The sequence below is a fragment of the Monodelphis domestica genome, chromosome 7 (assembly GCF_027887165.1).
Source record: "Monodelphis domestica isolate mMonDom1 chromosome 7, mMonDom1.pri, whole genome shotgun sequence".
NCBI lineage: Eukaryota > Metazoa > Chordata > Mammalia > Didelphimorphia > Didelphidae > Monodelphis > Monodelphis domestica.
This window is the reverse complement of record NC_077233.1, coordinates 164,887,985-164,904,250: the sequence shown is the minus strand read 5'-3', so window position 1 is coordinate 164,904,250 and position 16,266 is coordinate 164,887,985. Positions and strand designations below refer to the sequence as shown.

The 16,266-nt window shown below is 36.6% G+C and overlaps 1 protein-coding gene across 1 annotated transcript in view; it reads left to right on the top strand.

Moving 5' to 3' along the window:
- Positions 1 to 16,266, top strand: part of RASEF (RAS and EF-hand domain containing) — a 117,171-nt gene that overhangs the window by 38,922 nt on the left and 61,983 nt on the right. Inside the window, exons 2-3 of the mRNA XM_001368593.4 lie at positions 6,807 to 6,953; positions 11,030 to 11,120. Coding sequence (XP_001368630.2) covers positions 6,807 to 6,953; positions 11,030 to 11,120 — 238 coding nt within the window. The remainder of the gene's footprint in view (positions 1 to 6,806; positions 6,954 to 11,029; positions 11,121 to 16,266) is intronic.

Genomic DNA, 16,266 nt, shown 5'->3' with positions numbered 1-16,266 from the left:
TTGACACTTCTAATAGCTAAGATATCTAATTGTTTGAAGAGTTGAAAGACATTTTATGTGTATTTATTTCACTTAATCCTAAAAAACAATCATGGAATGTGGGTGGTAGTATTATCCCCATTTTAGAAATGACAAAATTGAGGCTGAGGCAGGTAAAATAACTTGACAAGGGTCACATAACCAATCAGTAAAAATCTGAGACAAGATTTGAGCTCTGGATTTCATAACCTCTACTCTATCTACTAGTCTACTTAATTGTCTCAGAAAAGTTTGATGAGTTATTAAAGGTAGCATGGGCTGGACAGAGTAGAGCTGAGACTATAAGTCATAATCTCCTGCCACACTACTCTTTCTACAATATCAAGGCTATTCAGTTGATGTATTTTTGGAGCTGTGAAGGGTCTAGGCAGCTACTTTGGCAAGAAGAACCTGTGAATCTTATTATTTGCATGATGGGTAATATTCCTCAGTTTCTAATAGAAGTTTGCAAAGTGCTTTGTTAATGCAAATACCTATAGTTCTCCCTAGAGTCCAACTTCTAGTTAAACTAGATGGTTATCCCACTATTTATATCATTGATGAAGCAATAGGGTAAATGATAAAATAAATAAGAAAACCCAGTATTAGGGTGCTTCATTTTTCACAAGAGAAACCTCTAGTTTTTGTAATTCCTATCTTACTTGATTACAGCAGTATAATAAATCCTTTTAAGGAAGGCTTGCAGTGACTATTTTTTAAAGTGGAAAATTGCTTAGTAATGAGAGTAATAATCCTCTTAGCACAGCAGGTTATACTGGATAGAGCCAGCATTTAGAGTTAGAGGACCTCATTTTAAATCTTAAGTCCTCTACTGAATTCATCTGTAACTGGGTAAGTCAGTGGATGAAGCAACATGTGTTGGAAAGAGTGATGGATAAGTAATAGAGAACCTGGGTTCAAATGCTAATTGTACCTCTTAGGAATATGCGACCTTGGACTAATCACTTTTCTCTGAGTATCAGTTGCCTTAGCTACAAAGTTAGACTAGAGATGGCTAGATATATCACTACACGAGTAAAACTAGCTATAGAGACCATTCCAGTCTCTACACTTGTGATCTTAATAGTTTTCTTTTTACTTTATTTTTTGGTGGAGGTAATTTTGTCCATCAGTTTTTCTTCAGTTTGATTTGATAGTTGTGCATTATTCTGCTGCTAGCATGTCCTCCTGGGGCATTTTATCCTACTGGGGTATTGCAGTATTTCTAGAGAAGTTAAGTCAATATAATTTAAAGAAGGGACTGTATGAAATAATCAGGGGGTCAGAAAATGTTTTTATTAAAGTCAATAGCACCTTAAATGAGGCTTGACAAAAGTTATAGATTCTTTTTATGCTTTATTTATTTAGAATATTTTCCCATGGTTACATGATTTACGATGCCTGGCACCTTGTTGGTGTTCAATAAAGGATAAATAACAAAGCAATGATGATATGTGTTGAAATTCAATGCTGTCTAGGAATGTGGTTTTTCTATTGTTGTCTATAAATATTATCCATGATGATGACAATAGGTTCATAGCATTTTCCTATGACAATTAGATCTCATAGGAAGGGCCGGAACCCCATTGTTAAATAGGTTGGAATATACTGTTTGCCTCAGCAAAGCATTTCTGTTTTAGTTATGAAGTTCAGCTGATGTGGTAATTGGCCCCAGGCATGATTAAACTGGTTTGGTAGATGGCAAAACTGGCAAGAGCTTATAGCCACGTGGATACCCTGGGGCCATCCTTAACTAAACTTCCTAAATGAGCTGTGCTTTTCACTCACTGTGAGCTAATGCAAGCTTATGGATCCATACAAAATCGTGGATTTTTCTACTTATTAGCCCTCAAAATCAGGATTTGCTGATTTATCAAGGGAATGGCTAAATGATGACTCTATTTGATTTGGGGGGGGGCGAAATAGAATTTGAAGTTGATATTTAAATAGTGAGAAGTTGAAGAGCAAGGATATGGACTACTGTGAGATGAAGAGGGAAGGTGATCTGACTAATTGGTACTGGTTAAACCTTATTTAAGGCATCGAGGTGGCATGGTGGACAGAGTACCTGACCTGGATTGAGGAATATCTGAATTCAAATTTATACTGAGATACTTAATAGCAATGTGACCCTGAACAAGTCCCATAAAACTATTTGCCTTCGTTTTCTCATTTGTAAAATGAGCTGGAGAAGGAAATGGCAAACCACTCTAATATCTTTGCCAATAAAACTCTAAATGGAGCCACAGAGAATTAGACAGGACTGAACAAACCTTACTCATAGGAGCCATGAAAGGACCAATGGGCACCTAGATTGAACGATGGTTGTAGAATTTATTTAGAAGGAATTTCCTCATCTAGGACTTCTCTCTCTTCATGAAATTGTTGATCTGCCCCCTTTATTCATCCTGAAGAAGTATGGTGTTGCATCTTTTAGCCCAGAGAACAGTGTTAGACATTGAGTCAGGGACACCTAGATTCAAATTCTACCTCTGAAACTAAATAATTATGTGACACAGGTCAAGTCACTTGACTCATCTGAATTTTAAATTTATCATCAATAAAATGAAGAGTTTTGTTGAGGTGTCCTCTGAAACTCCTTCTAGTGTTAAATCTGTTATCTTTTGACTCCTAAATGTATAATTCTTTGAATGAAATCCTCAGGGATTTCATTTTGTGTGACGATTTTGCTGGTGTCAGTTTGAAATATTCCGGGTGTGTTCTTACATCAGAATTTCCCCTTTTTATGTGTTTGTTAGTTCATAATCCTATAATATAAAAGATACCTAGTTTTAGTAGTGACTCAGATTGACTATTCTATACTTCAGTAGGAAATGTGGCCACAATATATTCATTATTTGTTAGCTAACCCTTGAATTGAGCAAGATTTAGCTTTTGATGGCAGCTAGGTGTGCAGTGGATAGAGTGCCATGCTTGGAGTTAGGAAGACCTGCATTCAAGATTTGACCTTTGACTTGCCAGCTATGTGACCCTGTTTGCCTGTGTTTCCTCAGGTAAATTAAGCTGGAGAAGGAGATGGCAAACCAATTATTTTTGCCAAGAAAATACCAAATGGGGCCACAAAGAGTCATGAAGAGTTGGACATGAAAGAAACAACTGAACAACAAGCTTTTGATGGCAGACACACAGTTGCCTTGCCCAAGTGATGCTCTAAGTCTTTTCAACTTGATAGGCCCTTCTACAATTATGTTCTAATTAAGAGCACTGTATGTCAGGGAGGCAGCTTGAAATAGTGAATAGAGAAGCTGGTCTTGAAGCCAAGAAGACCTAGATTCAGGTTCTGCTTTTGACATATGTTGGTTCTATTATCCTAGACAAGTCACTTAACCTCTTACTGTCCACGACTTGTGGTGTCAAAGGCAAAGAGAAACTGACCCCTGTGGGCTGTATATTGACTTAGGAAGTCAGGAGTTAACATTATCTATGGTGTATTGTACTTTTGTTTATTTTATTAAATGTTTCCCAGTTAAGATTTAATCTAATTCTAGTTAAGAGTTTTGAAGACCACTGGCTACAAGTGAGATACTTCTGCTCTCAAAATTCATAGTTATAGAAATGGTACCAACCTATATTGCAAGATTAGTTTTCTTTACTTGGGAGGTCACTCACTACACCAGGAAATCACAATTCTATTCCCTCTTAGGATGTGGATCAGGGGAAGAACCCATAGTCAACTTGTGAAATGGTGAGATGCTAGAATAGATCTTTATGGAAGGCACATGTTTATGTGGTTTTATGTAATTTTTATGTAATAATTTTTATGTAACATTTTATGTAATAATTTATAAGGGACATGGTGGTAAATGTTTAGCAGACTAAAACAATGTATGCACAATATACTTTTAAGTTTAATCCACACTATTTAGCATTTTCTCCATTACTATTTTAAGCTTAGATAATCAACAGAACAGTAATTCAATCCTGATTTGCATAATTTTCTGATTTCTGAGGTGTAAAGACTCACAATGAAAATTTTCCTTAGCTCTCTGTCAGGAAAATTTATTTTAAGCATCTGCTAAGTAGATAGAGTGCTGATCCTGGAGGCAGGAAGATCTGAGTTCAAATGTGGACAGATACTTTTTACTAGCTGTGTGACCCTGGACAAGTGAATTAAACTCTGTTTACCTTGGTCCATTAGAGAAGGAAATAACAAAAAACTCCCATATCCTTAATAAGAAAACCTGGTGGAAAGTATTAGAGTGCTATAGTGCTATGGAGTCAGGAAGAATAGAACTCAAAGTGAATAACAAAAATGTGCCAGGCACTGTGCTAAGATGCTTAGGTTACAAAGACAGGAAAAAGATAATTCCTGCATTCAAGAAGCTTAATATCTAATGGGGACATTGACAAATAGACAAGTACTTATGAGTACTCCTAGAATCAATCCATTTCACAAATAGAGGGTATCTCAAAAATCTTGGTATAATTCTATATCTTCTAGACTATCCTATATATAAAAAGAGGAGCATTCCATTTCATAAAAGTGGTAGTTTTTGATGGGTGCTATTTTTGTTCTTTTTAGGGTTCACCATGTTACTAAATATAAACAAAGCACAAATATCCTTTTCACATCTTCACTTTCCCCACACATGAAGGCCAGCATACAATAAAGAAAAAGTTTAGAAACTTTGAAATTCATAAAATATATGTGTAATATTATGTAATATCAACATATTTCATCTTTTAAAAATTCACATTTATTTCATATTTTTTCATACAGCATTTTTGCTTAACATTGACCTACATATAGCCTATTACCATATACTTAACCCAAATTTTATAATAAGGTACTGTAAATGCCCCTTAGAAGGAAGAAGAAAAAAATGGAAATTTCTCTGATACGAAGGAAGGGCCAAAAAATTCGTGTGGGTTTTTCAGACAAGGGGGTATCACATTCCTGAAGCCCTTGATGTAGAAGGGATAACTGTGGGAAGAGAAATATATTAACTGATATTTCATACATCTCTAAATGCTTGGAATGTATAACAGATACTTAACTATTGTTGATTGATTTTTAATTTACTGTTTGTTCAGAACCTGTGAAATTCAGCATGAGTAACCCTAGAGCAATTCATGTGAAAGAAAATGTTATAAGGGTTGGAAAATTAACCAGGTAGAAACCATCGTAAGACTGGAGTAATTAACCACATCCCATAAATTATCATGTTGTGTGTAGTCTACTTGCTAACATGGTACAATCTTGGTATTTCTGTTATGCTATATGAATGCAGAAAGGACTTTTGGACTGTTGTTTTGATGCTAATGGACAGCATCTGGTGTTTTTAATTGTTACTGTAAACTGATAGCTGTGGGGAGTGAGGAACTAGAGTGTTTGCATACATGAGATTATGTCCATTTTACAGATGAGGAAACTGAGGTAGACAGAAGTCAAGTGACGTTCAAGTGATCACTCAGACAGTAAAGGTCTGAGGTAGGATTTGAACTCAAGTCTTCCTGACTCCAAGACTAGCACTCTCTTCCCTGTAGCCAAAAAAATGAATGTAGAACATGAAAATGGTTAGATTTATTATAAAAGCCTATTTGAGTATAATAAATATGTTGATTGACTATGTTTGACCCTTCAGGATATAGATCCTCCTTTCATTGAAGTCTTTCTTTTTTCTCTGCTTTCCTTACCTCTTCTTCCTTTCCTTCTCTTGTTCCTCCTCTCTTCCTCCTTGTCTTCTCTTCCTCTTCTTCATCATTAGAAGTTAGTCATCATCTACCCTCCCATCCCCCCCTCCTCCATTCCCTGCTAATGACCCAAACTTTGACTTTCATTTTAGGAGGTGTGGCTGTAATCACAGTTTAAATCACAGCCCAAGTTATGTTTCTTAAACAATATCAAGACTAGCTTCTCACAAAGGGTTAAAGAAAGAAAAATGGATTTGTTCTGCGAGTGAGCAAGCAGTCCAAAGAATATGTACTGAACAGAAAAATGAAACAATGAGCTTATTAAGAAAAAGATTTGAAGAGGGTGAAAAGTGTTAGCTCTAGTAACAGCTTTCTATGTATATTCATTGAAATGTTCAGTTAGAAAACATTCAGTGTCTCGAATCTATCCTTTTCCTGGAAATTCTCTATTTAAATAGAGAAAACCTTCAAGATTAGATTCTGCCCTGCCCCTGAGACCTTATTCCTACTTCTTTCCAAATTTGGTTCATTTAAAAAATTTAAACATTTTTTACATATTTATACAATTTGTAATAATTGTTTTCTGACATTTTAGGATCCTTGTTCTGTCACTCCTCCCCTCCCCTCCTGAGGTGACAATATGATATAGGTTGTAAATGTGTTATAAAATAAATATTTCCATGTTCATCATATTGTGGGAGAAGATCCATATGGCTTACACTAGAGAAAAATTCATGGAGGAAATAAAGTGAAGAATGGGATGCTTCAATCTGCATTCAGACTCCATCGGTCCCTATTAGGGCAGTAGATAGCTTGTTTTTGTCATGAGTTCCTTGGAGTTGGCCTGGATCTTTGCCTTGTTGGTAATAGTTAAGTCATTCAGAGTTGATCATTTTACATTATTGCTGTTATTGTGAATATTATTATCCTGGTTTTGCTTATTTCATTTTTCATCACTTCATGTCTTTCCAGGGTTTTTCCCCTCCAAATTTTGTTCCAGGTAGCCTTGCTGTCCCATATACCACCCTTATTCCAACTTCTTTTCTTTGTCCCCATCCTGTTTCCTTTGTCTATAAAGTGTTTGTTCTGCAAATGGGAGTTTGATTTTTTCTTTTTTTCTTTTCCTTTGGCAGAAAAGAGCAAGTTAGTGTTCTGTATCAGAATATCAACCTTGTGGAGCCAAGATTAATTCAGCCTTATGAACATGTTATCAAGAACTTTATCCGAGAGATCAGACTTCAAAGCACAGAGATGGAAAACCTGGCAATTGCAGTGAAAAGGTAGTAAAATGTGTGTGTGTGTGTGTGTGTGTGTGTGTGTGTGTGTGTGTATTTAATTTCTTCTGATATCATTGCTTTAAGGAATATGCAATAAGGAAACCCTTCCAACCAATTCATATTAGCAACTACTCTTCCACTTAGAGTCTTGGAGAATTTCTTGGTGTGGGGTTCAGGGAGATCTTTAGTGAGTGGCCTAGGGTCATGTGGCCCATAGGTGTCTGTCACATGTGGGACTTGAAAGTAAGCCTTCTGATGCTCCCTCCCCACCCAGGCTGGCTTTCAGTTGACAATTTTTTGGACTCCCTTTTATAGTCTGAAATCATTGAGCACCCAAAAGAGTTTTTGTTTATGTGGCTCATATCTATCAGTATTTATCACTTTGGAGATTAAGACATTTTAATATTATTGTGAAAATGGTTTTCATGTTTTGGATCACTTGAAAAACTTGTGGAGTCCACTCCCCCTCCCACCTGGGCCACATATCGATAACTATTGCCTCTCTGAAAGAATGATAAAATTGTAATATGTATCATTTTTTTTATTTTTAAAATTTTATTTAAAAAATTCATTCAAGCCTATTTAAACCTGAATTAATTAAAACAGACTGCATTATTGTAGTATGTCAGGCTATCTGAATTTCAATAGTCCAAGGTACTACTATTTGAAAAAGAATGTTAGAGGGTTTAGCTGGGTGGCTCAGTGGATTGAGAGCCAGACCTAGAGATGGGAGGTCCTGGGTTCAAATTTGGCCTCAGACACTTCTTAGCTGTGTGACCCTGGGCAAGTCACTTAACCCCCATTGACCAGCCCTTAGCACTCTTCTGCCTTGGAGTCAATACACAGTATTTATTCTAAGACGGAAGGTAAGGGTTTAAAAAAAAAGATAAAGAATGTCAGAAAGTTAGATTGGAGTCACAAACAGGTCAGGACTTCAAAGCATTGATTAAGTGCCTGGCCCTGAGCTAACTAGGAGTTGGGAATACAAAGAGGAGAAGCCCTCAAAGGCCTCACATTTTAGAGGGCTTCCATCAGTGAGTGACTTCACTGAGCTTATTCTCAACACGCTACCATATCCTGAAGTGAGACAAAATGAAGTCATATTATTCTGAGATATAAAAATAAAACTGGCTTTGAGCTACACAGAAGGTTTGTTGGAAGCAAGAGTTCAAGAGTAAAGGGTGTGTCCAACCTTTTGCAAAATTTGCAGCATCACAATGGTCTTAGTAGTTGACCCCACAAAACCTGCCTACATGACTAGTTTGGTGGGAAGTAGTAATGGAGAAAATTCTTTGTAGTTCTGCCATCTGCATTCTATCACTAACAACAAGACCCTGGGCAAATTGTTTCACTTCCTCTTTATTCATCTGTGAAATGGAGCATCTCAATAGCAGAAAAATAATAAATGTTGAATAAGTACTTATTTATTGGCACATGAACATATACCTCATGCAATTCTGGCAAGGGTCAATAATGAATTCGAAAGAAGTATAATGCTCTTATGAAGAAATATTTACTCCTCCAACTATTGTCTTCTTTCAAATTGCAGAAAGAAGAATAAGATTCTGGCCTTTTTAAAAGCTTGAAGGAAAATGGTTCTGAATGAGGAAATTGGGACTAGATGGCACTGACAGTCACAATTCTTTCAAAAAGTAATTCTGAATCAATATTAAGAGAACTGAGAATAGAAGCTCAAATTTCAAGCCAGATGTCTAGCCAGATGGTTTATACTGGGAGAAAGCAGGGAGAATTTGGGCTGCTTTGGAAGGTAGCCCTTCCCTGGAGGTATTCAAGCAGAGGCTGAATGACTGCTTGTCAGAAATGCTGTAGTCAGTAAGTTTATTAAATGCTTATTATACACCAGACCGAGACAGCTTACCGGATAGAGTGCCAGGCTTGGAGTTGGGAAGACCTGAGTTCAAATGTGACCTCAGACATTTACTAGTTGTGTTGATCCTGGGCAAGTTGATTAACCTTTGCCTTAAACCACTGGAGAAGGAAATGGTAAGCCAGTCCAACATTTTGCCAAGAAATTATATATATATATAAATGCATCCACCTGGTATATATATTCAAATAGGCTATGTGAAGGGTCTCCCAAGCTTGTTTTGGTCTATCAGCCACAGTTGGATACACTGTGCACTCACTCTACCATAGAGATATCTTTTGGTCCCATTTAGGGCAATGACTAACCCATTGACTGTAAAAAAGGAAAAAAATGGAGTGGATAAAATCAAGCTCAGAGTAGTGAGGTGGTGAAGTAAATAGTGGCAGGCTTGGAGTCAGGAAGACTTTATCTTTCTGAATTCAAATCCAGCTTCAGATGCTTACCAGGTGACCAGGTTACCAAGCGATTTAATCCTGTTTGTCTCAGATTTCTTATCTATAAAATCAACTAGAGAAGCAAATGGTAAAACATTCCAGTATCTCTGCCAAGAAAATCCTAAAAGCCGTCACGAAGCATCAGGCAAGCCGAAATGACTGAACAACTACAAGAGAATCAAGCTACAATGGCCTGAGCAGCTTGTGTGTGGGATACGTTTAAACACAGTTCTAAAACCCCATCATTTTTGGACTAAAAGTGTTATTTTAGAATTCATGTACTTCATTTATTTACTTCCCCTCATGGTATTGAACTACTGGGAACTAAATGAGACATGAAATGATTTTAAAATTAGATGAATATTAAGCATAAAGCCAGAAACATTTTCAATATTTCCTCTTCCCTGCCAGGGATTTGAAAATTTTAAAAGATGCTTTATTCTTGGCATTAAGTTAAGAATCAGACTTTGGTTAAAATGTAAACTTATCCTCCAAGATTTGGAACTTTAGAGACTATTACTAGAATTCAGTTTTATAATTTTGGGACTTCATCATTCTGTTTTCCTCTCCCATTTTTTGTTACTATTTTAACCCGTAGTATGGTTGCTATAATTGTTATAACTTGTAACTGATATCTATATCTATACCCATCTATCTCTTTATCTCTCCTCTGTTTATCTGTCTGTCTCTCTGTCTGTCTGTCTATCTATCTATCTATCTATCTATCTATCTATCTACCTATCTATCTGCTTGCTGATCTATCTGTCTGTCTGTCTATCTGCTTACTGATCTATCAGCTTACTGATCTATCTATCTGTCTGTCTGTCTGTCTACCTACCTACCTACCTACCTACCTATCTATCTATCTATCTATCTATCTATCTATCTATCTATCTATCTATCTATCTATCTATCTATCTGTCTGTCTGTCTGTCTGTCTGTCTGTCTGTCTGTCTGTCTGTCTGTCTGCCTGTCTGTCTGTCTCTCTGTCCATCTGTCTGTCTCTCTGTCTATCTATCCATCCATATTTAATTGCCTTGATTGAGGCAACATGGTGGTGAGATAGTTAGAGGGCTGGGCCTGGAGTCAATAAAATCTGAATTCAAGGCCAGGCTCCAATATTTAATAACTCTGACCCTGGTCAAAAATCATTTAATCTCTTTTTGCTCCAGTTTCTTCATCTGTAAAAGAGGAATAGCATCTACTTTCAATGTTCCTATGAGGATCAATGAGATAATATTTGTAGAATGCTTAACAGTATCTAGCACACAATTGGTGCTATGTTCTTAGCCCTTACCTCTACTGTCAATATCATAATAAAAAATGTGCTGTGCTTGAAATTTGAATCCCAGATGAAATGCTTGCCAATTAGCTGTGTTGCATTGGGCAAATCACTACAGTTCTTCAAGTCTCAGTTTTTCAATCTGTTAAATGGAGATAATAATAATAATACCTCTTTTTACCTCCCTGAGAGGGTGATTTTGAAGGAAAATGCCTTATAAACCTTAACATGCCATACAAATGTGAGGTTGTCATAATTGGTGTTTGTTACATGATTTAAAGAAACAAATGTTATACAAATTAGCTGCTAGCTCCATGGTTTTATGTTTATATAACAGGTGACATATTTCTAGGGATGGTTAGAGTTCAGGATGTGTGTGTGTGTGTGCAAATAAAGGAAATGGAGAGAGGTTCTCTTGTTGCTGTGACTTCAAATAACAAAGGTGAATTGGAGTGTGTGCCCTTTTAAATTTCAGAGCCCAGGACAAAGCAGCCATGCAGTTGAGTGAACTAGAAGAGGAGATGGATCAGAGGATTCAAGCCGTAGAACACAAAACAAGGAAAGATGTAAGTGTCAGGTATTGCCAGCACTTCCAAATGTCAATGCAGAAGACACTCCTATTCACTGCATGTACCTATCAGCATCAACACAGATACTGTCAAAGCAGATATTGCCTATCTTCTGTTTATATTAAGGATACATGCAGCCAGCTTCAAATTTTGACTTCAATAGAATTCAAAGTGGGGCTCTAAATTTCATTGTTTTGCATTGGAACTTAGCCAGCTGTTTTTCTGTCATCATAGTTTGCTGCTACTGCAGCATGAATTGAAGGGAATTATTTCTATTGAAACTCTTCTTTTTCATTAAGTTAAAAGTGGAAAGTGATGTCTCTAGATAACTTAGCAGATTTCCCCTAGAGCTTTTGTGATAACTCCACTCAGTTCCTTTTTTATCATTTTACTGGAACCATTGATTTTTCCATTGTCTCCCAGTGCATGCATTGTTGTGCAATTGTGTCCAATTCTTCATGACCCCTTAAAACAACTGTTCATGGAGTTTTCTTGATAAAGATACTGTAGTGATTTGCCTTTTCCTTGTCCAGCTTTATGTAGACAGGGGTTAAAAGACTTGCCCAGAGACATACAGCTAGCAAATATCTGAGGTCAGATTTGAATTCTGGCATTTTTGACTTCAGGTTTAATGCTTAATCTCTTGAACCATTGAACTGCCCCTCATATTGCATACTTGACTCCCTTCTAATACTTCAGATTTAAAACTCTTCTTGTTTATGGGCCCCTAACCTCCTTTCATTTCTTACTTCCTCTTCATCCCAAGATTTAAAACATTCTTTGTCATATTTCTGGAGGTTGGAGTTCACAAGGCATGTTTGTATATGGAGAATGAGAGCAGTAGCATCCCCCTCTCTCCCCTTCCCTCCCCTCACATCTCTTCCTCCTTTCCTCATTCCTTTCTCCCTCTCTGTCCCCTTCTTTCTTTTTCCTCCCTTCCCCTTTTTCCTCCATCTCCAATCTTTCACCAAGTCATTCATTCAGCAATGCTTTATTAATTGTGTTATTTATACCAGGTATTATATTCAGGCCAGGCAGCATGATGTAGTGGAAGGAACTGTATTTGAAGTTGAATCTGTAAAGGGGTAGAAAGAGTGAGGGGTTTTATAAAAGGTTGGACTAGATTATTTAAGAATAGGGTCACCGGGAATTTAATTAATTCCAAAGAGATTTATTTTAACAATTTTATTTATAAAATTTAGAAAGAGTGAAAGTAAGAAAAATCAGAGAGAGGATAGGGTAAGATATCTAGCCTACTCACTAAGTATTTTGCTCCAGCCCTGGCTTAACTAGTTATTCCTTAGCCAGAGGGGCCTCAGCCAGCCTTGAGCTAAGGACCTGGGGATGCAGAGAACCTCTCTAAAGAGGATAGGTCCCTCCTGAGGCTTGTATCTTCAGAAAATCCAAGGAAAGGGAATCAGTCTTTCACTTATCACGTGTCAGTCCAAAGGGAAGCAGTCTGAGATCTCAAGCTTGAGTTCCTTTAAAGTCAGATCAAAGACCAAAGAAAGAAGAAGCCCCTCACAGGATGTTTCTTGGCTTTTTAAAGACCATTTCTTTTTTGTCACTTCCTGTGACTTCCTTAATTTGACATGTGCAAATTATTTCTAAAGCTTTTGCTTAGGCTTGCCCAGGGGGCAATCAGTCAATTCTGATTCATCACCCACTGTGGCACACGTGGGTCACAGACATCCCCTACTCAACTGTGAGTGGGATGTGTATGCTTTGGTGATTAAATCTAAAACTGGGCAGGGGAGAGTTAATTGAATCTTCACAATCAAGGGACAGTTAATTAAATCTTCACAATCAGGGGAGAGTTCATTTAATTTTCACAATTGGGATAGTTAATTTAATCTTCACAGATTTGAGTTCAAATCTCAGCTCTGATAATTACTACCTTGTAACCTTGGGCAATGCTTGGGCTTCTCTCTGCTTCAGTTTCCTTGTGTGTAGTAAGGATAGTGAACTAGACTCCTTCTAGTTCCAAGTCTTTGCTTCTTTGATTGAAGTTTTTTTTTTTTATTTTATGCCTGTATTATGATAACATTTTTCTACCTAGACTCCTTGATTCCATCTCCATTGACTGCCTTGCTAATCTTCATCAATTACCATTTTCATCATGTCTTACTAAAAAATGTAAAATTCTGTTTTATTGTCAAGGTCAAATTCCCCTGCTTGACATTCAATGGTTTCATAAACTGACCTTACTTCTTTAGTACCCAACTTGAGACCCTTTCTCTTCCATGAAACATTGCTTTGTGATTTCATGCAAGACTGACATCTTTCTACCTGGTGTTTTAAGATAATATTATATGGTTTTGTTGTTCATTTGTTTTATAGTTCTGTCTGACTCTTGGTAACCCTATTTAGGGTTTTCTTGGCAAAGATGTTAGAGTGGTTTCCCATTTCATTCTCCAGCTTATTTTATAGATGAAGAAACTGAAGCAAACAGGGCTAAGTGATTTGCCCAGGGTCACCCAACTAATGAATATCTGAAGCCAGAGTTAAACTTATGAAGATGAGTCTTCCTGACTCTAGGCTCAGAACTCTATCTTCTTGGCTACCTAGTATCCACTCTTCATATGGTTTAGGTCTTATTTGCTAATTGCTTCATGTGTGATAATTCAGAATTCCCTTTTGGATTATAAATTCCCTGAGGACAGGAACCATCTCTTAAAGACTAAAAAATTCAGTAACTAGAAATTAAAGAGTTATCATTTTAAACATTATAGCTATAACCATTTTGGATGAAAATTTTTCTAAAATACATTCTCTTTCTTCTTGAGCAGAATATATTGAGCCTCATTTAACTTGGACTCAGGGCCATGGTTATAAACATCTATTATTATACTATGTTATAAAAGAGTAATGCTCTCAGGCCCTATTTGAAAGTATACAGAGCTATTTGATCCTCTATGAAGTGGCCCTATACTATGCTTTGCTTTGTGAATGCTCCTGTCTGCTTTTCATATGTTTTTTTGTCTTTTTCTCTCCCTATGGTATTTTTGTTTCTGTCTATGTGCCTGTGTAGTAACCTCTCTCTGTTTCTAATTTTCTACTTCTGATCTATGGAGGACCTGAAAAGAAGAAGTCAATCACATTTGTGAGAAACGTGTCTAAATGAGATTAAATAGACCCAGCGAGGGCAAGCTGCTACTCTATAATTAGAACCATTAGCTAGCTTCCTTGCATGTACTTTATGATTTCTGGTTAGGCTTCTCTGATGACTTTTTTGTATACTCCTTGATTCTTAGCTGTGCTCTACTTAAGTGAAGTTGCCAGATAGCTAAGGATTCTTTTAGAATCACCTACAGAGTAGAGCATAGTATTGGGGACATAGTAAATACTCAAAAACTTATGGGTTGGTTGTCTATTAATTTGTACTCTAATCACCTATTTTGCAAACATTAGCTTATATTTTATTTTAAGTAGGGGGAAATACAATTTTTTGTTTCAAATTGTACAGAGATTTCTGATAATGGATAACAATGCATCTTCATAAGCCTTGAGAATTCAGTATTGAAATTAACATCTGCTTAATATTTTGTCCAATATCACAATTGCTTTGCTTAACAATACATTTAGCCCTTGAGTTTCAGGCTTTTACTGTTGCTGTCTTCTCTGGGTAAGTAGCAAATACAATGAAACCCCTTTATGATTTTGCCCTAGGGACAAAGAAAATAAAATGTTTCTGGAGGGAAATAGTATAATTGGTTTTTATTGTCTTAGTTTTATGGAGATTATCTACTTTGGGACTATTGCATTGATGTTTAGAAGCACATTCTGTGATTCCCTTAAAATGTAAAATACTTAACCTTGGTACAGCACTAAGAGATTTAGGTTTTGTCATTCTGATATTTAGCCCCATCTCATTTCAAACCTTCCTTTTCCTCTACCTAGCTAAAAGGAAATACATATGAATAGATTAAGGATAATTTGCCTCTTATGAATCATTTGAAATATATCTTTTCTTTTTTTTAAATCCCCAATTCAATGTGTGCTACATTAAGTAGTTATGGCTGAATGATCCAAATTCCATACATATAAAACAAGTAGTCCTGTTTGTGATACCACCTTATTGAGGAGACTTTGTGAAGTCATTACTGAACTTGTGTCTCAGTTTCACTTGACTATGGAGTTTTCAGCAGATGCTCTATCTGTACCCTTGGAGTTCAGTAATTGGAAAGTAATTGGAAAAATTTAACCCTTAGGTTAAATTAGGAGGTTTGACAAAATAAGAGAGCAGATTTTAATAATATAAGTTTTAATGAGAGTATAGTAGAGTTGTAAATTAATATTATCCCTTTAAGCCAGAGAAAAGAAAACTAATAGCAGCTTTTAACAATTAATAATTTAGTTTAATTAAAATAGAGATAGTAAAAGAATATAGTATAATATATAGTAAAGGAGGGAAATATAGCAAAGAGGTAGAGAAAGAAAATTTCCTAATATCTATGCTAGTTATCCAATAACTCCCTATAATTACTGCCTAAAACTGCCTACATCTACCTATAACTGCCTATAACTACCACTAATAACAACCACCCCACAAAGTTCCAACCCAGTCCAGCCCAATCAAAACCAACCCAATCAGTGTTTAATCCAACCCCAATTAGATCTGTCAACGAAGACCTCCCAAAAAGTTCAAGAAAGAAAAAAAGACCTAACAGCCCAAACCAAAAGCCCAAACCCCAAAAGCCAAAAAGCCCTCTCAGTATGCTCAGGCCTGCCTTTATATTCTAGCAACTAAATGCCAACCAGCAACCCAACATACTCCTAGCAGCCAACGTCCCCACAACTGCCAGTCCTGACTATCGGCATCTGACAGACTGATCAACTGATGCTGGCTCCCTTTTCCTACCTCACTTTCTGTCTCTATTGTTTCCTGTTTCTATGGTTTCTACTTCCTGTCACTGTGGGCTAGTTAGACCCTACAAGTCTCTACAGTTAAAGGACCTCCAAGTCCCCTATTAAATTAAAAAAAAAGGAATAAAGAATTCCTTTTTAGAAAAGGGATCTATGAATAGAAAATATAGGATCATAGGTTTAGGCCTGGAAGTCATTAAGTCTATTCCCTTAATTTTCAAGCAAGGAAACTGAGGTCCATAGACATTAAATGACTTGCCCAGCAGGGGAAATCACT